At 42.8% G+C, this 25,296-nt stretch overlaps 1 protein-coding gene across 2 annotated transcripts in view; it reads right to left on the bottom strand.

Annotated features, from left to right (window-relative positions):
- The window catches only part of LOC134751519 (transcriptional activator protein Pur-alpha), a 38,744-nt gene that overhangs the window by 3,731 nt on the left and 9,717 nt on the right, over nt 1–25,296 (bottom strand). The window contains exons 2-9 of one of the 2 annotated variants that reach the window (XM_063686956.1): nt 24,221–24,268; nt 15,241–15,353; nt 12,520–12,684; nt 11,776–11,954; nt 10,497–10,620; nt 8,266–8,382; nt 7,431–7,481; nt 91–6,555 (exon numbers count right to left, since the gene is read on the bottom strand). In XM_063686956.1, the coding sequence (XP_063543026.1) occupies nt 6,532–6,555; nt 7,431–7,481; nt 8,266–8,382; nt 10,497–10,620; nt 11,776–11,954; nt 12,520–12,684; nt 15,241–15,353; nt 24,221–24,268 (821 nt within the window). In that variant the 3' untranslated portion in view covers nt 91–6,531. The remainder of the gene's footprint in view (nt 1–90; nt 6,556–7,430; nt 7,482–8,265; nt 8,383–10,496; nt 10,621–11,775; nt 11,955–12,519; nt 12,685–15,240; nt 15,354–24,220; nt 24,269–25,296) is intronic. The other variant, XM_063686957.1, reaches the window with a different exon arrangement.

Here is a 25,296-nt window from a genome sequence, read left to right as displayed (position 1 = left end):
GTTGCCACCCTGTCACACTTACATACGAATTTACAAGTGCAACAGAAAGGCAACACGTCGAACGTGGTTCGCGGTAGGTCCTCTGATAACACCACGCGGGTCGCGGCCAGCGCGGCCACTTCTACATACACGTCTGTCTTCGGACAAAGTACAACGGAAACTGATGTCATGTTCCTTAATTTTTTTCTGTATTATGAAAGAGTCAAGCTGTTTCACCCTCGTCCCGACGGAGCGCGCCGGCGCCGACACGGAGCCGGCACGGAGCCGGCGCGCGTCGCCGCTCGTGTTCCCTACAACCGTTTACCCTAACCGCTAACCTGCCGATTCGTCGACCGACTTGTCTCGCGACTGATTCAGACAGCTCCCAGATTACTGCAGTGGCTGAACATAACGGTGAGCGCTCCAGCTTTACAAATACGAACGTTGCAAGATCCGTTACTTTATTTGACAATAATATTTAACAATTACAGAAGCCTTAGTACGATCGACCACCCGAAACTAAACTGAACGTCCATCGAACCCGCAGGACGCCGCGATGCGGCGTGCTTCAACCACTATTTCCGTACTATTACATTTTATACTTTTTTTCTTCCTTAATTCAGGTACTGTGGTATTGCTTACGTGTAGTTAAAATCGTGTATTGCGTGAGTTCGATGCCGCTCGGTCATGGCGGCCCGCGGGCCGCCGCAGACGAACGCGTAAATAAACTTTAGTAAAACATCGATTCTTGTCAGAAATATAATTAAAACTAACGTACTATTATAACTCTGTTTTTTTTGGGATTTTTTGTTTTGTTTTATAGTTTCGCGGTGTTGTCGTCCCGTAGCTAGAGCCGGTGCGGGCGGGGGAGCGGGGCCGCTACATTAATTGACTATCCTGCGCCGAGCGCCTGCCGCCCGACACACATACGGATCCGTGTCACCGAGGGAACACGGATACGGAGCGTTTCACAGTGAAACCACTTGGGTTTCTCAGTGGATGAGTCGTACACAACACAAGAGCGTGAATATATTCTTAATTTTTCAAATTCACTTTGATAATCGCGTATTTGGCCGTAAATCAAATAGCCTAGAATCTTTCGACCATAGTCAAACGATTATTGTAATTGGTGAGTGAATGTTCGTTCGGCTGTCGGCAGGCGTTCGCGCAGCGCATACAGAAGAAGTGAAAGCTTGCGTGGGAGGTGCGGGGGCGGTATCACAGGGCAGCGCTGTACTCGCCGCAGGCCGCGCGCCGGCGCCGGGCCCCAACCCAACCATTACACATCGACTGGTGTCTAGCCATGAACGTGCCGTTGCACATCTAATACTACTAGGGGCCTAGCTAAGTGACAACCGAATATACATAGAAAATGACAATCGAAACTTAAATAATGTATGAAATGATCGCGTAATTTGTCATCGCATCTGCCATCCCGATATATTTTGACTTTTCAATCGGAATTTGTCGATAGACGGTTGTCATCTAGGCTACGCCCTCTGGTCACTCCCGCCGTTAAGAGAATGGTTGGTATCTATACTAGAAGAGCATGCCACATGTTAAAAATAGTAGTACAAAAGGTTCTTGGAAAAAGTGTTATCAATTCACATATCGGAGATTTAGTGGCTACAAGGATGTTTCCGTTACTATTAAATTCTGAAGAGGGGAGTAAGTTTATGTGTGATTCATTTAATAAGAAAAATTTCATGTGGAAGGGTGTGCATTAGTACACAAGTGTTTTCGGGATGACAGAACAATGGTGGGCACTGGGCAGGGAGCAGGGAGCAGGGACTGACTAACGACTACAAGATGGTTCCTGGAGGGAGGGGCCGAGCGCGCATCGAGGCCTGCAGCCGACGTAATCACCACGCGATAACTAGCTCACAACATATAGATCTATGTTAACATTAAATTTATGTCACTCCTCACTCGGATACACATATATGTAACATTAATTATATTTATCGACGATGCTAAGTCGGTTTTAATCACTTTTCTCTAAATATAAACTCTGTAGATCTTAAACGTCTATGGAACTAAAATTACATTTTGTACCATAAATTGTTGTTAAAATTAAGCCACTAGTCGCGAGGAGGCACACCGGTCGCCTCGCGAGGCAAGCGCACCCTGCGGAGGCGAGTGCGCCCCCGGAGGCGAGTGCGCCCCCGGAGGCGAGTGCGCCCCCGGAGGCGAGTGCACCTCCCCGCGGCTCGCACAAAGCCCCGCGCCGCCCCCGCCGGCAAATATATTTCTATTTTACTATAGAGATGTGATTAATTTTTTATATATTTTATCTTTTTTTTTTCTATATGTAACATTTTATCGGACGTCACGAACTTATCCCACACTATTAGTATTTATGGTCTCCAGGAGATGACTGCATAGTTTACAGGCTACTCTATTATAGCTCCGTAGGTCAAGTACTCTAGGACTCGCCGCTCGCTCGCCGCGTCCGGCGCTCCGGCGTCGCATGTCGCATCGCAGGCCATAAACCATAGCATAGCCAACCAGACCAGCCAACATTTAATTTGACTTCAAGCTGACATATGCATTTATACTTCGTTTTGCACAATAGTCTCTATAGTCATTGACTCTTATTTAGTACTTTAGTTACTGTGAGGTAAAGGCTAGTGAAGGCCCTTCTGGGTCCGGAGGCGACGAGCGAAGCGATGAGGAAAAGGATCGGAGACATCACAACTGTCGGCAACGTACCACTAATAAAAAAACATTACCCTATCATTTAGTAACACAATAAAATTTTAAACACGAGATACTACTAACCTGACTCGAATTCGTAGATATACATAATATTACATTTATAACGAGATAAGGCGGTCTTCACAGATGCGGATCCGCGCGGCGCTCCGGTGTGCGCGCGGGACGGTATATACGGTGCATAGCGCTGTCTCGCTCGCACCCCGGAGCGGCGTGCGGGTCCGCATCAATGATAACCGCATAACGCGCGGGCCGTCGCCGGCGCGGAGCTACCATTAGAGGGTGAAAACGGGTGATGCACTTATTGTAAAGAAAAAACAAAAAAATGCAAAATAAGACAATTAGTAAATAAAGGCACGTCCGACGCCCGGTGTAGTGCTGAACTTAAACTACAGCGGAACGGCGCGGGCCCGCGTCACGGAGCGGTACCGACGGAACACGGAACGGAACCGTCGCGTCACGGATCGGAACCGGCGTCACGGAACGTAACAGAACCGTCCCGTCACCGAGCGGATAGTCGTAACATCCACGTCACACGGCAGAACCGTTGTCACACAGCGGATCCGTCGCATAACACAATGGAACAGCCGCGTAACATACCGGAAGCCCGGTAACACAGCACCGCGCCGTCCGCGTGCGTCCCGCGCACACACACACACACACACACAAATATATATATATACACACGCACACGCCACGCGTTCGACGGGTCCGCCCGCGACTCGCCACGAAAGGTTCCAAAAACCGGGCCCATCGAGTGCGATCAACGGGCGATTTTCTTTATTGTTGTAACAGGCGTGTTCTTAATATTCCCAGAAATTTGAGTTTATTAGAGTCACGAGCTCTATTGATTCTACTATAAGAAAAAGCGCCACAAATTTTCTTTCAAAGATTCTTACGGCGAAACGCAATGGAAAGTCAAAAATAGTAGAAATTTAATTGGGACACTTATTTCTCCTATTAGAATCTATATTGTTCTTGATTCTGAGTAGAAATAACCTAGTTTCTGGAAATTCTTAGTACAGATGAACTTACAACAATAAAAGCACGCCCTAACACGGGGTGCCTACGCCTTAACCTACCCGGCTCGGCCGCGGCTGTACCGCTTGGTACCGGGTGCTATCCCATCCCACCTGTACAATGTACAATATGCATTGCCTCTCACTCTCTCATTAAGCAAAGAATTCGGCCAGGTGGAACACCACCCTTAGGCGGAAAAATAAAAACAGTCCAAAACCCGCCCTTGCTCTTAGAGCCTTAACCCTAGGGCCACGAAACACGCTCCGAGCGTTTACGCTCGACGCTAACACCGACTGAAAATGTTGTAGTTTTTATATTGAATTGTTCCAAGTTTGGTTTTATAAAAAAAACACGAAAACATGTCATCTACATAATTCAAAAATCAAATTAAACATTCAAAATTCAGGTGATGAATAAAAGTGGTGACACCAAAGCAACCGACGACCCTTGACGATCCCTGTATGCACATTAATTCTTATTTTCCTTTATATAAATATTATAGGACATTCTTACACAGATTGACTGTCCCACGGTAAGCCCAAGGAGGCTTGTGTTATGGGTACTCAGACAACGATATATATAATATATAAAAACTTAAATACATAGAAAACACCCATGACTCAGGAACAAATATCTGTGCTCATCACACAAATAAATGCCCTTACCGGAATTCGAACCCGGGACCATCGGCTTCACAGGCAGAGTCCACCAGGTGGTGGTTATATGTCACCAGCAGTATGATTTTATTATAAAACTGCTAGTGATACCAGCCGAGCTACTTCAACGGCAAAATATTAAACAGAAGTAAAACTAAAACTCGCACGATAATCCTATTCTACACAGGAACAGGGCCGTGTTGCATAATAAACTACAAGTAATATTACAAACGGAACTCCTTTTTTAATTTCACATATTAGAAAAGGAGTTCCGCTTGTAATATTAGTTGTAGTTTATTATGCAACAGTGCCCAGGTGACGCAACAGAAAACTGTGTCGCCAAAACGATTTAAGGATTTTATATGAGCCTTAGTTGCCTGAATATAAATGATATTTGATTTGTTTTGACATTAATCTTGCCATTTCTCTTATTCCCTTGTAATTCGTCCGGAGCGTGTTGTGGCCGCGGCATTTGCCCACAATTTAGAAAACCCCATTGGAATAGAGTGTGCGGCCGAGCCTCCCAGCGCAGTACAAAAGTTGTACCCTCGGCTGTACCCACATATCACAGCTTGCGTAGCTTACCTAATGATTCGAGATAGCCGAGCGGGCGACACTAACGATAACGTCAAATATCACTTTAAAATTGAAAGCAAGTATAACGTAGAGTAATTTTTATCAAGCAGATAAGTGCGAACAATACTACTTTTTTTTAAATTGAATAATGGAAAAAAGCAGCTCAGTTGGTTTAGTGCGATTGGACCGATGTTCCAAAAGGTTGCACGTTTGAATCTTGGCCTAAGTGATGATTATTTCTATATTTTCCTTGAACTTATTTATTCCTATTGAAAGTACCATAAGACAATCCTGTTCAAACTTATTATTACGTTGTCATCTCTATAGTATACTCGTACTTGCTTTTAGTTTTAACATATGAAAGCCTAAGATTTAATCTTTTTTAAATTCTTTCACATATGCCCCGACGGTTTGACCGCCGAAGGCCCATTCAAGTAGAGCCATGATATTGACCGCCATGTCGTGAGTGTCGTTTAGCTTCGGCCCTGCCCCCTGTAAACACCCGGTGCACGAAAAGGGAACCCGCGGTACTGACGAACACTTCCGTTCAAAATAAAGGCATATTGAGTTCATAGCACATGATCACTAATGTCATCCTGATGTCTTACATACATATTGTCATAGAAGCTACATTTGTATGTTCTTTAAATTTAGTTGTAAAACAAAATGTAATCAGCATTTTTTTTTTAATTTTAATAAATTTTAGTGATTTCATCGACGGACCGCGAGCTCCCTCGTTTTCAGTCAAAACACTATCATTGTATCATTAAATAATCCATATAAAAAAACATACCCCTACGAACTAGATAAGTGGCATTTTACATCAACGTAACTCCTTATTATGTCGTTAGGATTTCGGCCAGGCGTGCACGATTGTTGAACTTGATTTTTTTTACATTTTTCAAAATCTCTTTTTAGATTTACCAATTTTTATATCCTATGTTACGCGCTGCGGGAGCGCCCGGGCCGCGCGGGGCGGATTCGATCACAATTAACAAATTCCACTACGAAAAACCGCTCCAAGGGATCACGCTCGACGCTGACGCTAGCGGCGTCGAGCGTCAAACGCACGTATGACGTTCTCATGCTAGCGTCAGCGTAGAGCGTAATCTTTAGGAGCATTTATTTCGTAATTTTCAGGCGAGGGACTCCGCGACCGGCGCAAAGTTTCCTAACGTTTCAAAATCGCCCCGCTCGCCGGCGTCACATTTCATTCAAGTAATTCATTGACAGAAAATTCAATGCGGCGACGACATAAAGAAAAAGGCCACGAACGCGAAACGAGACCGCACCCGGGCGCTCCCGCCCTAATACTTGACAAATTAATTACAATTACACAAAAAAAAGATAAAACAATAAAGCTCAAAAAGGTGTTTTTATCACATTAATACCTTACAACTAACGCGTCTATGAACGCTCAGAACGGAGGATGAGACAGAGGTCGGAATGTCCGCGCGAGCCGCGAGTTATATATAACAGGCTACGTATATAAAGTACTATATACACATAATGCGGTAGTAATGCGGCGGCGGCGCGGGCGCGGGCGCGGGCGCGGGCGCGGGCGCGGACTGCGGGGGCCGCCGCATCAAGTCCGGGCGTCGAACGACTCCTGCAACAAGCGAGGGGCAGCGACGGTCGGTATCACTCCGCCGGACGACATCGGCCTGTCGGTTAGAACTAAATACAGGCCGATATCGTCCGGCGGACTGATAGTCAGTGGGCTCCATTAGAAGCCGTGGAAAATAGGGAAATTGCGTTTTTGTCGGTGAAATATTGCGTTTATGTATATTGTTGCTATACAATACATTTTTTAATAAAATGTAAGGAATCGAATGGTACCATTATTCTTTTCCTGTTGCAAGTTATTTTTTTTTTTAATTGAAGTATTTATTAATTTTTCCCATATATTTTTTAAGTTTCCAATTTATCGTGACAAATTACTCATTTTCTATCTATTTAACTAGATTTAATTATAAAATTCAACATGTGGAAACGACCCTATTATATCTATCCTTTCATCGGACGGGCCGAGATATGTCATTTCCCTGATGTTTTTAGTAGTAAGATAGTAGACAGTATCAGGCAGAAGGATAGACATAACCCCTATAGTCTAATTCGGCCGGGCGTGTCGAGCGTCCGAGGGGTTCGAGCAGCGTGCAGTGCGGCCGCTCGCGTACGTTTGCATTTGTTTGATATGGACGCCGCGCCGCTCGCCCCGCTCGTCGCCGCCACTCGAGCTTCCACTCAGATTACACTCGGCTCAGTAATTTCACAGGGCAATTGAATAATTAATTTCGGCACACCAGATCGTGTAAAGTAAAGGCTGTCTTTTTTCTTCAAAAATTGATAAGAAAATAGCATTTTGTCCACTACACTCGGGGGCGGAGAGGAGTGGTGCTACAAGTTGTCGTGTACACCGCGGGGAGGGGGAGGCTACTCATACTCACTGTGTCGGGGGCGGGGGGGTGGGGCTACTATACTCACTGTGTCGGGGTGCGGCGCGGCGCTGCCGCCGGCGCGCGCGGTGCCGCCGCCCTGCAGACAGACAGACAAACAAACAAACATATAATGCTGGCACCACACTTCGTTACGTGTTATTCGGGTGTACTTCCTTTTTGGCGAAATTTATTTCGCCAAATTTCACTTGGCAACCAACTTTTCGCCAAAGTTTCATTTGGCAAACCAATCGTTGACATAACCTTACTTCGCAACCATTTCATTTCCCAACCCCATACTTGCGAAATGAAAATGACGTACTAGGTTGGGTTAGGTTAGGTTGGATTATGTAAATTTGCGAAATGAAATTTCGCCCAACTAAAAATATGGGATAAATAGTTTGGGAACTGAAAGTTTGTCATTTTCGCCGAAACATCAGTAAACCGTTATTCGTTATGCACTATCTCACTCTACATTCTAACTAACCAAACTTCATTGAAGCATTTAGTCAAAATATAACCGACTTTGAAGTTGCAGACTGGATGCCGAGGAGCGACGGGCGCCGAGTCGGCGTACATGGTCGTCCATACGTTTACTCGAGTGGAATGTAAGAACCGCCTCGAAATGTCGCCTATCGCCCCACCGCCGGCCGGCGACCGAACCGCAATCTGAATAATAACCTAATCGTGTCCACTTCTGTAACTAAATTCAATGCACACAATATGATGAACTTTGAAGACTCCGCTTTAGGGTACGACCTCGGTGGTGGCACTGGCGAACGTCTACACGTGACACACACACACACACACACACACACACACACACACACACACACACACACACACACACACACACACGCACACACGCACGCACACACACTCACCTGCACGGTGTCGGGGTGCGCGCGACCCATCTTGTCGGTGTAGTCGGCTAGAATGTCCCGGAAGCGCGCCCAGCACTTCTCGGGCACCGTGATCGCTGTGCGGAAGTTGCTCTTCACCTACAACACACACATCATTAGTCAGACCTAGCCGTAGACTCTGTGAGCCGTAGACCTCTCGAACCCCCATGGTTCCGCCATTTTGAACAAATCCAAAAACTGAATCATCAAAAAAAAACTATTTAATCATCGAACCTGTTCACAAAATTTCACGAGAATTGGCTGAGAATTGCGACCTGTAGAGGAGAACATCCGGACATCCGAAAGCATTTTCGCCCGAGCTGAAGCAGAGACATTCGCTAACGCTTCGGTCAATTATTTTCTTGGCAGGCCTCAGAGCGAGGAAGTGCCATCATAAATGTGAAATTCCTATATGTATAGAGCCCTCCACATTTTGTGCATGAAAATGGATTTGATCCACGATTAAGCGGCTGGTTTCCCGTTTTTAGGGTTCCGTACCTCAAAAGGAAAAAACGGAACCCTTAGAGGATCACTCGTGCGTCTGTCTGTCTGTCCGTCTGTCACAGCCTATTTTCTCCGAAACTACTGGACCAATTAAGTTGAAATTTGGTATACATGTGTAAGTTTGTGACCCAAAGACGGACATGTAACGTAAACAAATGAATTATAAACATGGGGGAGGGGGGGGGACAAACACTTTTGGGGGCTAAATAAGAAAATTAAAAAAATAAAGTTTTTCAAACTATATCGTGTTACATATCAAATGAAAGAGCTCATTGTGAGAATCTCAAATATATTTTTTTTATAATTTTAGGATAAACAGTTTAGAAGTTATTCAAGAAAATAGGCAAAAAATGACCATTTTATCTCCGAAACTACTAGGTCTAAAATTTTGAAAAAAATACACAAAATAGATCTTTATCTATAGATTACAGGAAAACCTATTAGAAATGTGCAGTCAAGCGTGAGTCGGACTTAATTACTTAATTTTTGATCCGACCCCTACGGGTTTTTTTAAGTCATTACACTCACGTTTCACATAAAAAATACATTGTTTAAATTGTGTAATGTACGGAACCCTTGGAACGCGAGTTCGACTCGCACTTGGCCGGTTTTTATAGTACTTTTGTCCTGGGACAAAAATAGTGTACTCAGAATCAGAATGTTTTATTTGTAAAACAAATGGGTCAAGAGAACGAAAATCTATTTAAAAATTACAAAATGTTATCTTACAGAATAAATAAATTACAATTAAGATTAGTAAGGACGCTTTAACCACGAACAATTTCGTACATCAATCCACGTGTTCCTATCTCTATCGCACACGCTGCTGCCCATATAGCTGTCCCGCTCGCACAGTGGCATTGACCGCCGCCATCATGAGCGGTGGGAGAGCTATATCATTACGCGCGTGCGATAGAGATAGGAACAGGCAGGTCGATGTGCGAGATTGTTCGTGGCTAACTTTAGCAGGACACTACTTTCCTCATTGGTTCACGGTTCATATCTGCGAGATCCAAGCTCTAATGTGGAGGAGGCGACAGCCAAGTCATTTTCTTTCTTTCTCGATGGGATGGTAAATAATAGAATTGTGTAAACTCAGTGAACGGAAATAAAACATGGAAGTCGCGTTTGAAACATGTCATCTCGGTCGAACTGAGGTTGCCAATTAGCTCCATGCATGAATTGCATAATTTATATCGTTGGAACACCGGAAATGATAAAAATACTTTTGTAAACCTTAACATTATTTTATTAAAAAAATATTTAAAATGTTGAAAATTTTTAAGCGGTTGAAACACTCATAATTTTTGGCGCGAATTCGACAGAGCGTGATGACGTCACACGTTGGGCGGCCCAACTGACGTTTGCTACTAATGACACTAATCTGTCGAACGCGTGACGTCACGTGGCGTTTCGAGCGTTTCGCTCACTAGCTTTTCGCGGGCAAATTTTTGTACTTTTTATTTATAATTTTAAGTAATTAAATGGTAATTTAAAAACGGAAATGCATTTGTAACATGATATAACGGTAACAAACATCCGAATAAAACATATTTCGTTCAAATATAAACATCATGCATGAGGCTAATTGGGTAGTTTGTAAGTACCGCCCACCTTCGGGTAGTTTACGTTGGGCTATAAATGCTATATTTGAGCGGACACGGACAGAATGGTTCCATGTTTTATTTTCGTTCAGTGTGTAAAGTTACCTCGCTGACTTTCATGTAGACCCCGCGGTTGTTCTGGCCGATGTCGAAGTAGAAGTTCTTGTTGTCGACGCGCAGGTGGCGCCCCTCGGGCAGCTCGCCCTTGAAGCTGGAACCCGACACGGATCTACGTCAACGTTGTGTTGTGTTAATTTCGCATCAGGGGGCCGTCCATACATGAACATAGCCCTTTGTGATTGTAACACAGAGGGCTGAATATTTAGCTTTAAATCATCTACATTAATCATTTATGTATGTATGTGTCATGATTTATTTATGTAAACATTTAAGATAGCAGTTAAATAATAATTCTACTGTAGCAACATTAGTACGTTACCCCGATTAATACAGGGGTAGCTGGGAAAGTAACATTATACTGTTGGCAACACAGTAGTTTTAGCAAATGGTGGGGCACGGAGTAACGGGGACAGACTCGTTCACTTCACTTGGGTTGAGGCGGTCAAAGAGGACGCATCGCAAAAGACTGGTTAAGTCAGAGTACCTGTAAGTACTACCTCCATTGTTGTGTTGGTAATAATTTAGAGTAACCATGCAAGAAGCTTCACAAATGTATGTATGCCACAAAGAAGGAATGAAAAATAACGCTTATCTTTAGTCTGGGAAACCAATTTTGTCAAACACGAAGAGTCAAGCTTAACTTTGAAGGTTAGCAACGCACACAGACGCGCAATCGGGGCGTCTCATCGGCTAGTTGTGTATGAGCATCCACTCACAGGCCGCAAGCGCGGGCCGGGCGCGGGTGCGGGACCGGCCGTGCGCGGGTCGGGCGCGGGTTGTGCGCGGGTCGTGCGCGGGTTGTGCGCGGGTCGGGCGCGGGTTGTGCGCGGGTCGGGCGTGCGATAATAGGGACCCGCCGCCGAGCATTCACACTGCGCCGCGCGCCCGCTTGGTCACACGCACGCCCGCGCACGCCCCCCGCGCACGCCCTGTGTGCATTAAGCTTGAATTTCGCGTGTTTTCTACTGACAAAATGGTTTGTCAACATAAATATAGTGACTATAATCCCGGGGGACGTACATATGTTCTATAATCATCACTTTAAAATCAGATTCAAAGATTCAGTAAACAATCAGTGACCCACCCTATCCCAGCCTTTATTCTCTCCAGATTGCTTTGTCGTGAACAGATAAAGTAAAAAAGTAATTCGTCAACAATATTTAAATTTTATGAATACGAGGGTAAGTGTATGATACGCCGAGTGATAGTGTCTGTTTGTTTGTCTATGTGTGTGTGTGTGTGTGTGTGTGGTACCGGTACGCACCCGCCGTCGTCGGTGCCGAAGTCGTCGAGCAGGTCGGTGAGCGCGTCTCTGAACTCGATCATGCCCTGCGCGGGCAGCGCCACCTGCGAGCGCGGGCCGCCGCGGGTGATGGTCTGCGAGACGCGGAGGAAACGACCGCGCGAGTTCTCTTTCAAGTCGAGGTAGTAACGCCTGTTGTCCTGCGAAAACAAAAACACACTTGTTATATGAATAACCGGAAAAAAATACGATCAATTTATATTCGGGTCGAAGTGTATCCGCACAAGGGCCCGCAAATCTTCAAGATAAGATACTTTGAGCAGCATTTGTACTCGAGCTTGCCGTCGTCGACCACGTTGTCCGGGTTGAGGAGTTCGAGCGGCGAGTAGTAGTCACTGAAACCGGACAGGTGGTCGCGGAACTAACCTTGAGCATCATCTCCGACTTGAGCTTGCCGTCGTCGGGCACATTGTCCGGGTTAGGGGGTCCGAGCGACGAGTAGTAGTCGCTAAACCCGGACAGATGGTCGCGGAACTAACCTTGAGCATCATCTCCGACTTGAGCTTGCCGTCGTCGGGCACGTTGTCCGGGTTGGGGGGTCCGAGCGACAAGTAGTAGTCGCTGAACCCGGACAGGTGGTCGCGGAACTAACCTTGAGCATCATCTCCGACTTGAGCTTGCCGTCGTCGGGCACGTTGTCCGGGTTAGGGGGTCCGAGCGACGAGTAGTAGTCGCTGAACCCGGACAGATGGTCGCGGAACTAACCTTGAGCATCATCTCCGACTTGAGCTTGCCGTCGTCGGGCACGTTGTCCGGGTTGGGGGGTCCGAGCGACGAGTAGTAGTCGCTGAACCCGGACAGGTGGTCGCGGAACTCCGCCGCCGTCGACATCGCCAGGAAGATCTGACTGCGCCGACCGTCTGCGCCGATCTGGAAAACACAGTTCATTATTACCATCGTTCACATATTCTTATAGGTAACTGATTCGGTAATCTCATCATGCAAAGCAAAGACATGTGTTTCACGCATCTAAAATATATTTATTTTTTTGTAAAACCACTGTGTGCCTTTGACTGACTTTCAAAAAAAAAAAAAAAAAACGTTTATTCAAAGATCTTACTTACAACTAAATACCTATTTTCTTCTGCCAAACCACACAGTGGTTTGTTGGCAGACGAGGCTCCTTTGCGTTTGTGCTGTTGATATGCAACTTAACTTTATCTTAAACCTAAACTTACCTACTTAACCCTTTACTGCACGCGCAGCCTTATATGGTTGTTATGTTTTTAGCTATTAAAGTTTACTTTTAACCAAATACTTATTTTATTTTTGACATGAAGTAAGGGGTTAACTTTCCAATCTGAGCGTACAGTTTACAAATGTAATGTATTATAAGGGTTATGTATTGTAATGTATTTGACCCTTTATTTTATTTAATAAAAAGTAACTTAATTTCATTTTAAATGTTTGTTTTGTCATCCTTGTGGTCTTTAAATCCGACGGCAACTCGTTACAGATCATAGGGATTAAATATTTTCTACATCTTTGGCCAAAGTAATTCGTAAACCTAGGTACCAGCAATTTATTACTATCTCTGTTTCTCGTTAACCTTTGGTTGACAATAGGTATTTTAAACTCATCATTACACATTTGTTCCAAAGCTAATAATAATGTGACTTGTTCATGGACTGTTAAAATTTTACATTCTAAGAAGAGTTGTTCATAGGTAGTACTTTTACATTTAAATTTAGTTTTTTCGTCAACCATTAATTTCATGAATCTAATCTGCAATGCCTTTATCTTATCTAGATACGTTTTAAATGTACGGCCGTAGCTTGACAGCCCATACGACAAAAGTGAGTCCACTAGAGCATAGTACACTGCATACATAGTAGCCCTATTTAAAACGAACTTCAGATGGTGGAATTTTGCAAGTACTGCTCTTAGTTTATTGCATAAGCCATTTACATGTGGCTGCCACGAGAACTTATAATCTATAAGCAAGCCCAAGTACTTGTATTGTTCCACCACCTGGAGCTCGGCACATACGCAATATAACATACGTTATTATATTTTCGGAGACCGGGCAGATATGTGTCCTTGATTATACATGCCGACGTCACATCATTTTATAATGACACCTGCTTCTTGGAAAAGGCCACGAAATTCCTAAAGAAAAGCTAAAAGTAACAATGTAATTTATTATGAAATAAATAAATCTAAATCTTTGTATAAATTTTCTCTAAAACATCTCCGTTTTACTTGGAAATCATTCGCAAATGTATATTTTTATGTTTCTTGAAATTGCGTTTTTACTTATAAGTAAAACGGTTCCGTCGAGTATCGATAACTCGGTATCAAATATCGTGGCAATCGGAGCGCAACACAAATGGCAATGTGTGGGGTCTCTTTGGCTGTGTGTGTGTGTGTATGCAGACCGAGCTCGGTAAGGGGACGACCGATTCTCCATACAAACATAGTCCCCATTTTCCTCTCTGGACATTGACATTACCTTGCGAACTTCCCTGAATATACCTTAATCATAATATAACTTATGTAATGTAACAATACATTTATTCATTATCAAGCTGATATTAAGTACGTCTGATCATTATCGCGGATACTGCTATCAGCTTACATAATATCGGCGAACTCAATCATATATTGCTGGAATATATCGATACCAATAATAGTATATAGCTTGGCTAAATATACACCAGTTTTATTACTGAGATACCTAAGCCGTTATAGGTAGAATAGAACTTTGAAATTTTAAACGTACAATAGGCGTAACAAAATTAATGGGGATGGGGAAAGGGGGGGAACGCCTCGAAAGCGGTCTTCCATACAAACGTATTCCCCATTTTCCTCTCTGGATATTAACATTATTGAAAATATTTTTACACAATTTGATGTATTTTAATCATAGCTGTTTGACCGTTTGATTTTTTCGATTTTTTATTATTTTAAGTTAGGAGCGAAAAACAGGTTTCATATAATTTTTTAAAAGCTAACTTTTATAATAAAGTAAAAATCTTAAAAATCAAACGGCTCGACCGTTTGATTTTTTAGCTATGATTAAAATACACCACAGTGTGTTAAAATATTTTCCAAAATGTCAATATGCAGGTAGGAAAATGATGACTACGTTTGTATGGAGAATTGATCGTCCCCTATCCTCTTAAGGGCATATTCGGTGGCGTGTGCCACAGTGCCAATTAGGAAAAAGTAGAAGAACCGAGCTCGTCCTTTTCACTCGTGAGGGATTCGGTAGTTAGCTGCACGGCATAAAAGAAACAATGCCTTCTGTTTAACAGAATAAGCTTTGAGCCAGAAAAATTACCTCAGATAATTTCAACTATACTCGCAGTATTTATCCTACTTCACTATACTTTCCTAGTTTACTCGTCTCGCAAACACCTGTCACACCGTCCTCAACTCAAAAATGAGTTACAGGAAGGCCACATCCACATGTTATGAACTCACCTCCGCGACCTTGATGAACCGGCCGCGGCGGTTCTGCTTCACGTCGAGGTAGAACCGCTTGGACTGGATCTGGAGCATCTTCGTGGCTAACTCCTGCTCCTGCGGCTGCTGACCTGCAATAGAAGGACACCACTTCAGTTATCTATCGAACGTTACGCTCTTGCAATATTACGGCTACAAGCGACCGGCAACGCGGCGGCGGCGGCGGCGGCGGCGGTGATGGCCGCACGCCGCCGCTGCTCCGCTTGTCGCGCCGCCGGTCTCGTGACTCCAGTCCGCGGCCTATAAAAAGCTAACTTGTCACCTTGCAAGCCGCGCCAGGTAGCATTTCCCGACTCTGGCACAAGACTGATTAGAAAGAGATGGGAATACTTTTTCGCAAGCAAATATATCTCTAGATAGAGCCTGAGGATCTTTTAAGGTACAGTGGGTTCGGCCAGCAGTTTTTGAAAAATCGTAGCGCTTTTTAGATCATAATACAGTTGCCAAAAAATATAAACAGCAACCTTGAAGCCTTTCTCTAGTAACTTCATTCATTTGAAACCTGATTAAACAACTTTCGCTCTATAGAAAGAAATCACGAACATAGGTCTACTAAAATGCACCATTAAAGATTTGTAACTATTTTTCACAAAAACTGTTAACATGAAAATTGTTTCTAAAAATGCCTATTTTATTTATGATCGAACTCATCGAATACTTCTTTTTGTTGAAACTAACTAACAACAATTTAATAACAAAGTTATCTGCGATCGCGGACACAGCAGTGCTCAGCGAGCTGCGTTGGGAGGAGGACCTGAACTCACGGCGCCAAGTGTAGATGTCGGTAAATACCACCGCCCAGGCATTATCGATTAGGCATCCAGGGCTATTAGGCGATTAGGCATCTAGATACAGGCCAGAAAACTGTTATCTCCTCAACCTAGCCGTTGCCTACATGATTGATTATGATGCGCGACATTCAAGTCTAATATACTAAGTAATTTATCGTCCCTGAAACTCGAAAGAACGTTATATAAAACTTATGGTTTGCTAACCTGCCTAGCTAACCTACCTGGTACAGTCACGGACTTAAATTGTTGGGCCATTTAGAGTTCAAGCTAATTTGGTTGTCAATACTAACTGTACGAAATATCCAATGTAAAATAAACCTTAAATGACTCCATGTAGTATGGGGATTAAAGTCCATGACTGTACTTGCGCCAAAGAAGGCCCGGTTCTTAAGGTTTCCTACTTAAAAAAACTCATACTCTAAGTGCGAATGCATTCCAATTTTTGGTCCATGTTCACTAGCAGTACTAGCTTAGTACCATAGACACTGCTAGTTCATATTAAACGTAAAAAAATAAAAATAACGATGGACTTTCTTGAGAAGTACTTACTTCTAAACCGGAGGTCGTGGGTTCAAACCATAAGGCGCGAATTACACGGAGACGGCGGGAAAAAGGCGCGGCGCTATAGGCATGATGCCACTTCAAAACGTACATGACACCTTCCAAAATTGTTCTAAGGGTCGGTTGCACCAAACTGTTTGTCATCGTTAAAGAGTTCGCTAAATTTTATTGTATAGAAAGTTTCATAGTAAACTGCCGCGGCGCGCTGGGTGACGGTGATCAGTCTGTCAAGTGCGAATGGTGCACATACACCACTTACAGAAGGTCGGTAGAGCAGAAGGAGCGAAGCTCTTCCTTTTTGACTGTATCTGAGCGAAGTACATGTACAATTACGAAAGCTTTTTCTCTATGACTGTTTTTCCAACCAAAAATGTTATATGCCGGTGTTTCCCACATTGACCATAGTCAGTGCAAACTTAGCAAAAACAGACTCCGGTATAATTTTACCTAATTGGTATTATTTAATTCAAATCGATTCGTGTAATAGGTACTAATCGTAACAATCGTGTAATGTACTACGCTATATGTTAACTCTGCCATTTCATGTGATGTTGAATAAAAACGTTCTATGTCTAAGATATGTTTAATCAGTAGTTCTGATGAATAGGGCAATCAACTAATCAACTATACGTGTCCTAGACAGTATTATCTCAGCTGTAATTGTATAGTCGCTAGTAGCATTTTAATAAGGCATGTTGGTATAGTCTGCAGACGTTACTGCGTAATACAATATTAATGTAGTATGGGGTAGCACATCGTTACTGGGTGAATTTCCAATACGACTTGGAACTCCGGTAGCCGTTTATGATGTACTCTTACGGCAGATGTGGCTACGCGCCTTCCTAAGGCGCATATTAATAAGGATATATTGATTATATTCGCTGTCAACGGGTAAGTCTCGGTAGCTCAATTGGTAGAGCGGCGGGCAGCTATCCCGGACGCGAATTCGAGTTTCACCAAAGACGGTAAGTTATTCCACTTTTCCTTTAATTCTAATAACTGAGAGAACGGTACTTATGACATATAGATATTAGTCTCGGTTTACTGATGTTTCGGCGAAAATAACTTGACAAACTTTCAGTTCCCAAACTATTTATCCCATATTTTTAGTTGGGCGAAATTTCATTTCGCAAATTTACATAATCCAACCTAACCTAACGCAACCTAGTACGTCAATTTCATTTCGCAAGTATGGGGTTGGAAAATGAAATGGTTGCGAAGTCAGGTTATGCCAACGATTGGTTTGCCAAATGAAACTTTGGCGAAAAGTTGGTTGCCAAGTGAAATTTGGCGAAATAAATTTCGCCAAAAAAGAAGTACACTGTTAGTCTCATATGCTACTACTGACACTGACTGTATGTACGCCAGACAGACAATAAGCACACGGGCACACCCAGACTCCTATAAAATTATAGCACCTGCGTCTACAACCGAACCGAACAAACATAACACTTAGGAATACAGTTACACAGACAGACTAATACACAGACACCGCATTATGAAGCGTTTACAAAGAGCACGAGGTCACCATCACCACACATAGGTGTAATTTTAAAATGCTACGATTTGAGCCCCACGACGACCACAACCAAGTTATATTTTACGCCATTTTATACACAGTCACACCCAATTCCCCCAAAGCTAAATTATTGTTGATATTTTTGATTTAAACGAGAATTGGGGGCCGATTTTTGAATTTTGACCGCTCGATTTCGTGTATTTCGTTCAGTAATATATTATCTCCACTACTAGGTATTTAAATTCTACGAATAGAATTGAAAACGAGTGGCCAAAAACTAGCATTTCGAGATTTTCCACCGATTTTCGAGTGGCGAAATCGAGCGATCGAAATTAAATAAAAAAAACCGGCCAAGTGCGAGTCGGACTCGCGCACCGAGGGTTCCGTATTATTATTACATAATTTTAACAATGTATTTTTTATGTGAAACGTGACTGAAAGGTAAATTGCGGTTACGATTTATGACGTATTAAAAAAAACTACTTACTAGATCTCGTTCAAACCAATTTTCGGTGGAAGTTTGCATAGTAATGTACATCATATATTTTTTTCAGTTTTATCATTCTCCTATTTTAGAAGTTACAGGGGGGGGGGGACACACACATTTTACCACTTTAGAAGTGTCTCTCGCGCAAACTATTCAGTTTAGAAAAAAATATATTAGAAACCTCAATATCATTTTTGAAGACCTATCCAAAGATGACCCCACACGTATGGGTTTGATGAAAAAAAATTGAGTTTCAGTTCCAAGTATGGGAAACCCCCAAAATTTATTGTTTTTTTTCTATTTTTGTGTGAAAATCTTAATGCGGTTCACAGAATACATCTACTTACCAAGTTTCAACAGTATAGTTCTTATAGTTTCAGAGAAAAGTGGCTGTGACATACGGACGGACGGACAGACAGACAGACATGACGAATCTATAAGGGTTCCGTTTTTTGCCATTTGGCTACGGAACCCTAAAAATCGTCCCCCTGGTCGTAATTGTGGGCGCAACCGAAATAACTGGCCGCGCTCCCATACTAAATTAGTGAGGGATCGCTTATGTATGGTGGACCTCGATTGTCTTATGTGCTCCGTCTAGTAGTTGAGGTGGTCTGTGCTTAGGAACCATCGTCAAATCAGTAACTAACCATTCCTAACCCTTACAACGAGTTAAAGTCTGTAATCAGTTAGGCGGTTATCGCGCGGATGACACGGTTCCGCGTCCAATGTGAAAACCGCCTAAGCGCTTTTAGTACGCTTGCACGGGTGAAACTTTATACCGTTGTACAGGCAAGATCAAGCCTTGTGGCAATGACACAAGGCTGACGCGTACTCAGGTTAAAATTAGATGGGATCAACGCCCGCTGTGAGATTATTCAATACGTCAAATTTCGTCACTAGGGCCTGCTATGTTTGCGTTTATTATGTGATAAGGGGCACAATTTAGGTATGTACAGGATTTTGTCAATCCTTAGCCAAATTTTGCGAGGTTCACAGACACGGACATAGCGGTCACCGAGGGGTGGAAGGGGTTTAAAAAACCGGCCAAGCGCGAGTCGGACTGGCGCACAGAGGGTTCCGTATTTTTTAGTGTTTGTACTTATAGCGGCAACAGAAATACATCATCTGTGAAAATTTCAACTGTCTAGCTATCACGGTTCATGAGATACAGCCTGGTGACAAACAGACGGACAGACGGACAGCGGAGTTTTAGTAATAGGGTCCCGTTTTTACTCTTTGGGTACGGAACCCTAAAAATGTGACACGGTATAGTATAGGTATGTTCCCTAAATGCCACTGTACTGTTCGACTCCGTCCGTCCGTACACTATGCGGTCACTCTGGTTGTCAAAAGTTGACATATGACAGTTCAGTCCTCGCAAAACATATGGCACCATACGGCGCCATCTACAGGTATTAAGGGGCCCACTGATTATCAGTCCGCCGGACGATATCAGCCAGTCAGTTAGAACAAAAAGTTGATAGTTCCGAACAACTAACAGGCTGATATTGTCCGGCGTACTGTTAATCAGTGGGCCACTTTAAACTCGAGGCAGATCTTTTTCTTAGATTTTACACACCTTATACAATCAATGAGTCATTTTTGCAGTTTGGAATTTGAAAACTTCTTTCATTCATTATAGTTTTAAATTGGATTTGATTTTGCCCCTTTACAAGAAAATCGGGACTGAGGAAGTGAGGAGGTTAGTCAACATTGATTCATTGAACATCGGTGATGGACTATATTTTGGCAATAAGATATAATAATTGTCAATGCTTGAACGATGCTGATGGCGAAGAGCAATAAACGTTCGCACCGTCTGGAGTTTAAGGCGGAGCGACCAATGGGAGCGCTGGTCATGGGACAGGTCAATGAACTCGGGTTCAGGTCTTGTACAGTCGTCTACGAATTATATACGCTGACGCACGCAAAAATATGTGGCATTTTCAGGCAAAAGGTAATTACTTATCATTACTTGAGGTGTTCAGGGCGGGTCAAGCCGAATATCACGTCTCGGTCGAGGGTCTCGGTAAACATCACGTATTTTTTTTCTGGCAAAAATTAAATTAAATTAGCATAATATGTTTCTTGACTAAAATATGGTGAAATCTGACACAACCCTCCACTACTCTTAACAAAAATAAAAATGCAAATTAAGAGTTATACCCTACATTCAATTTTTGTAAGATCTCACGTGAGATAGGAGTGGGAGGGAGCGAGTCGAGGCAGATCTCAAGACATCTCACCAAACGGGGAGGGAGATCAAAAAATCCTCAGACACCTCACGCAATTAATAGACGGCACCTTTGTCGACTGTCAGAATGTAATTTTGAATCATCCTTAAAGACAACCGACTGAACCGACAAGGTACCTTTTGTCTGATAACAGGTGTATTATATTGGCATTATAATATGTTTCTAGATGCCTATTTTAATCGCGCTTGTCACACACACACACACACACACACACACACACACACACACACACACGTTGATTGTAAATTAACAAAAAGTGATGACTTTATAATATATAGAACAATTAAGACTGTAAAACGGGTCTCTATTGTTTGACATAATTATTGAAAGTCGAAATGTAATGATTGTCAATGAAAACACTCTGTAAAAGATATACTTTTGAAGGAAAATTTTAGAAATGTATCTATATTAGTAAAAGTTATCTGGGATGCTAGATACTTTTGGCGCGTTGTTTCATCCGCTACTGTTGAATGCTGACTGTACAACCAGAGAATACAGGGTGTCCATGTCCATGTCCGTCCGACCTTAGCAAACAATCCCATTTGGAGCATTCCACGGCCTGGCCCGTACAGACGCATTTTATTTCCTGTGTTGCTACTTTTTTTCGGCATTTAACCTTTTGGACGCCAATGACAGATATATCGGCAGCGCAGGTCCAACGCCAAAGACCGATTAATCCGTCACAGAACACAGAGCAACATGTCTACGTGCATTCGCTTAAAGTTCAATTTCAGTTTTGACACTTCGGTGGCGTGGCGTCCGAGTGACAGCTTTTTTGTTTGACACGGCGTCGAGAAGGTTTAAAGAGGCGATTCTTTTTCAGTGCCTATTTTTGACCATTTGTCATAGAAAAGGAAACTCTTATACCTGCAAATCTTCAGAAAATTCGTGTCTATACGGAATTCATTTGTACGAGCCGAGGTTTGATACGCGCGACCTCCGTCCGGATTGAAAGTGGCAGCACGCCCTTACAGCTATTAGAGCTTGATCTCTAGAGCGGAAACGGCCAAGGTTTTTGCCACACTCATAACCGAATGGGATCGAAACAAACAATGAGTATAACGGACAATTAGAAATCGCGATCGATTACATTACATACAACTTGCATCACTGCATGCTCATCGCATTTCAGTGCAAAAAGCAGGCATCGGAACCGGTTTTTAGCAAAAACTACGAAATAGCCATATTCTTCGAACTATTTTATACTCGAAATGTAGGACTCAGTTGTATTTTTAGGTAATGACTTCGTATTATTAGATTTCCCAATTAGAAATGGAGTAATTAACAAAGAACGAAAAAATACCGTTTTCGTTCCCATACAAAAAATACCGGTATCCGATTCCAGGCAAAAAGTTTCATATGGACTGTATTTATAATACCAAACACTAATGTGCCGACGGAATGCTTCCAATATTGTGATGTTCTCCACTTGGAAGTCTTGGAAACTTCTCAACTTTTTCCAATGGTATCATTTTTCGTATAGAAGCTTTTATCGCTGACTGTACTTTTCTTTTCACAGGCAACTGACAATGCAATATTATGGTACCCTCGAGCTGATCTGATGATGGAAACAGGACGTGGCCATAGGAACTGTGATGAAACAACGCAACAAAACATCTCAAAATATATAGATTGTAACTGACGAGTGTTTGTACCTAACCTCTTATGAAATAAACAGTTTTTTTTTAACCTAATTGTGTTTGGGGTTTTGTCTCGACGAGTATTAGTTGCCTGTGCACTATATGGTAAGTAAAGTACAATCAACGATAAAAGCTTGTACCAAAAATGAAAATTTTGCCAAACCATATTTCTGCAGGACTTCAAAACTCAAAGATAATTTAAGCATTATAAATGAATGTGAAAACGTGTAAGGCTTTTATTTCGCACTGAGCACGCTTCAGCCTGAGTTTTCCCACCCACAGATCACTTCCTTAACAGACGGAGCATGAATGTAAGACGACTCGCCTTCCACAAAACCCCGTTATCAATGTCGAAATTAATTGAAAATAAGGGTTGGCAAAACTATCTATTGTAGAGAACCCTAATTTCACCGCTGGTGCCCAACTTCGTCTCGTCCAAGTAAAATAATAATTTAACCAAGAACATATCTATAAAATTCACAATAAATAGAGCTAGGTAAAAGTAGCTTTAAAGTAAAAAAAGAAATCTAGAATTACTTAATTTTGCCACCCACCCACCCAAGTTCGATTTTTTTATTATTATGAAAATTTATACTAAAACTTATTCCGTATCTTGAATTATTGAACGCCCACGATACAATTTATAACATAATTAATTATGATTTAATGCTAATTAAGCAGGCTGAATCCAGCCCGTGAGCCTGCCCATCCGGCTCGCGAATGCAGACAAATTCCATACGATACGGCCCGCGAAAAGGATGCGTATACCTGACCATGTGCCTCGGGTCGAAAAATTTGGGGACCCCTGAATTTAACTGAATTAAGTTAAAAATGGCGAACGCAGCTGTCTGTCATCTGTAGAAAGCTGACAAACTTTCCGGCCGGCGGTCTTTTTAAACTCCATAATGGGTCCTCTACTCGATGGCCCAGCGCTGGGCCAGTGAGATAGCCATGCGATGGTTGAGAGCACGCACTATGGAATGAGCCACGTGTAGATGCGTACGCGCCATCGCTGGCCCATTACCTTTAATGTGCGGACGAAAAACCGACACCGCGGCCATCCCATCGCCATTCCGCCGCACCATAAGCCATCCGACACCACTACCCTCTCTATTACACGCTAGCCCATCTTAGCGGGCCATTACAGTATGATGATGCATCGTGTAGAGGAACCATAACGCATAGTCTGTAAGGGGTAATCTATGCGCTATCAAAGGGAGCGACCAGATGTTATTGATTTTGCCTTCCACGAGTAAGGGGAAAAGTACATTCTAATTTATTTAAAACTAATGTTGCTAATAACCTCTTATATGATATAGGTGGCAAACGAGTAGACGAAACGACTGATGGTAAGCGATTACCGTCACCCATGAATACCAAAGGAGTAGTAAGTGCGTTGTCGGCCTTTAAGATGGGAGTACCTACGCTCTTTTCTTGAGGTTTTCTATTTATGCCTCAAAATCGCTTGCAAACTTAAATAGGTATGTCAGGGGTTTAGAAATTTCGTACTAACAGTATTTTAAATTGGCTAACACAAGTAACAGTTGCACACTGCACGTGCACAGGAGATCCACACACATACACCTGTATCTGTTGCGATGAGCGGAGCGATATCGCTCAGTGCGTTAACGCGTTCTCAGTGTGACCTGTATCAGGCGTGTTAATAGAAAAGTTAAAACACTCACCGGAGTCAAAATTGTTCCCTCCCGCGTCCATGCCTTGACCATGATATTCTGAAATGAAAAAAAAAATACTTAATTTTAATCATTTGAGCTTGATTCTCATTTCCGTCTTTTGTGCTATACAAACATACCTATTTTACAAAAAATACGATCAAATTTTCATTTTTGTTAGATGCTTTTATTGCTGACCGTACTTTTCTTTCAAAAGGCAACAGTAACAGTACTCATCAAGACAATTCTAACAATCCCAAACACAATTGAGTTGTTTTATCACAGAGTTCCTGTAGCCACCTCCTGTCTCCATCATCAGATCAGCTCGATGGTAGCATAATTACTGCATTGTCACCCAACTTACATGTCACATTTGATAGCAAGAAATGAAAAGTAACAAAAACGATGCCATAGAGAAATCAGATCCTTAATTTAAGACCAGTGTGTAGTTGGCCCTTATGTCATAGCATTATATAGTGTTGTCCATTGAGGTGACAACTGAATAGTCGTTCCAATTGGCAATCAATTGGCGAGGTCAACGAACTTAATCTAAAGGAATTAAGTCACTTTGGCTTTAAATAAGCGCGTATTCGTCTTCGTATCAAGTATAAGCTGTTTTACATTGATGTGCACGCAATTGCTATTTACGGCTTGTAACTTGTAACGTACTGTCCGCGCGCGAATTCGTTGCACGGCTGAGGAATGTTAGGAATGTTGGGCGTCATGACAGAGTGGTGTCATTTTGTACGTACGGGCGCGGCGCACACCTCTCCACTTCCTCGACCTCCGAATGCAAGGAATTGGCGCGCGGACAGTAACTAGAGTTGTGCCGTTCCCGGTAACATTCCCCATTTTGTATGGGAAAAACGTAATCCGGGTACCGTCAAGTACAGGAAGTAACAGCTGCTAAGCGGGTAAGGTGTTCATAATGAACTGAACACACTTTTATCGTTGAGTAAGCATGTAACAACTTTTTCTGCCCTCCAGCCGGAAAGCGTCAACTTTCGACCCGCTGTGGTAAACGAAGTTATGTTTTCCGGCCCCGTCGAACAGAAAAATAGTATGCAAACCTAGGGCAGTAAATAGGA

This window comes from Cydia strobilella, chromosome 22 (assembly GCF_947568885.1).
Source record: "Cydia strobilella chromosome 22, ilCydStro3.1, whole genome shotgun sequence".
NCBI classification, from domain to species: domain Eukaryota; kingdom Metazoa; phylum Arthropoda; class Insecta; order Lepidoptera; family Tortricidae; genus Cydia; species Cydia strobilella.
The sequence above is the reverse complement of the archived record's forward strand: the minus strand, read 5'-3'. Positions and strand labels throughout refer to the sequence as shown.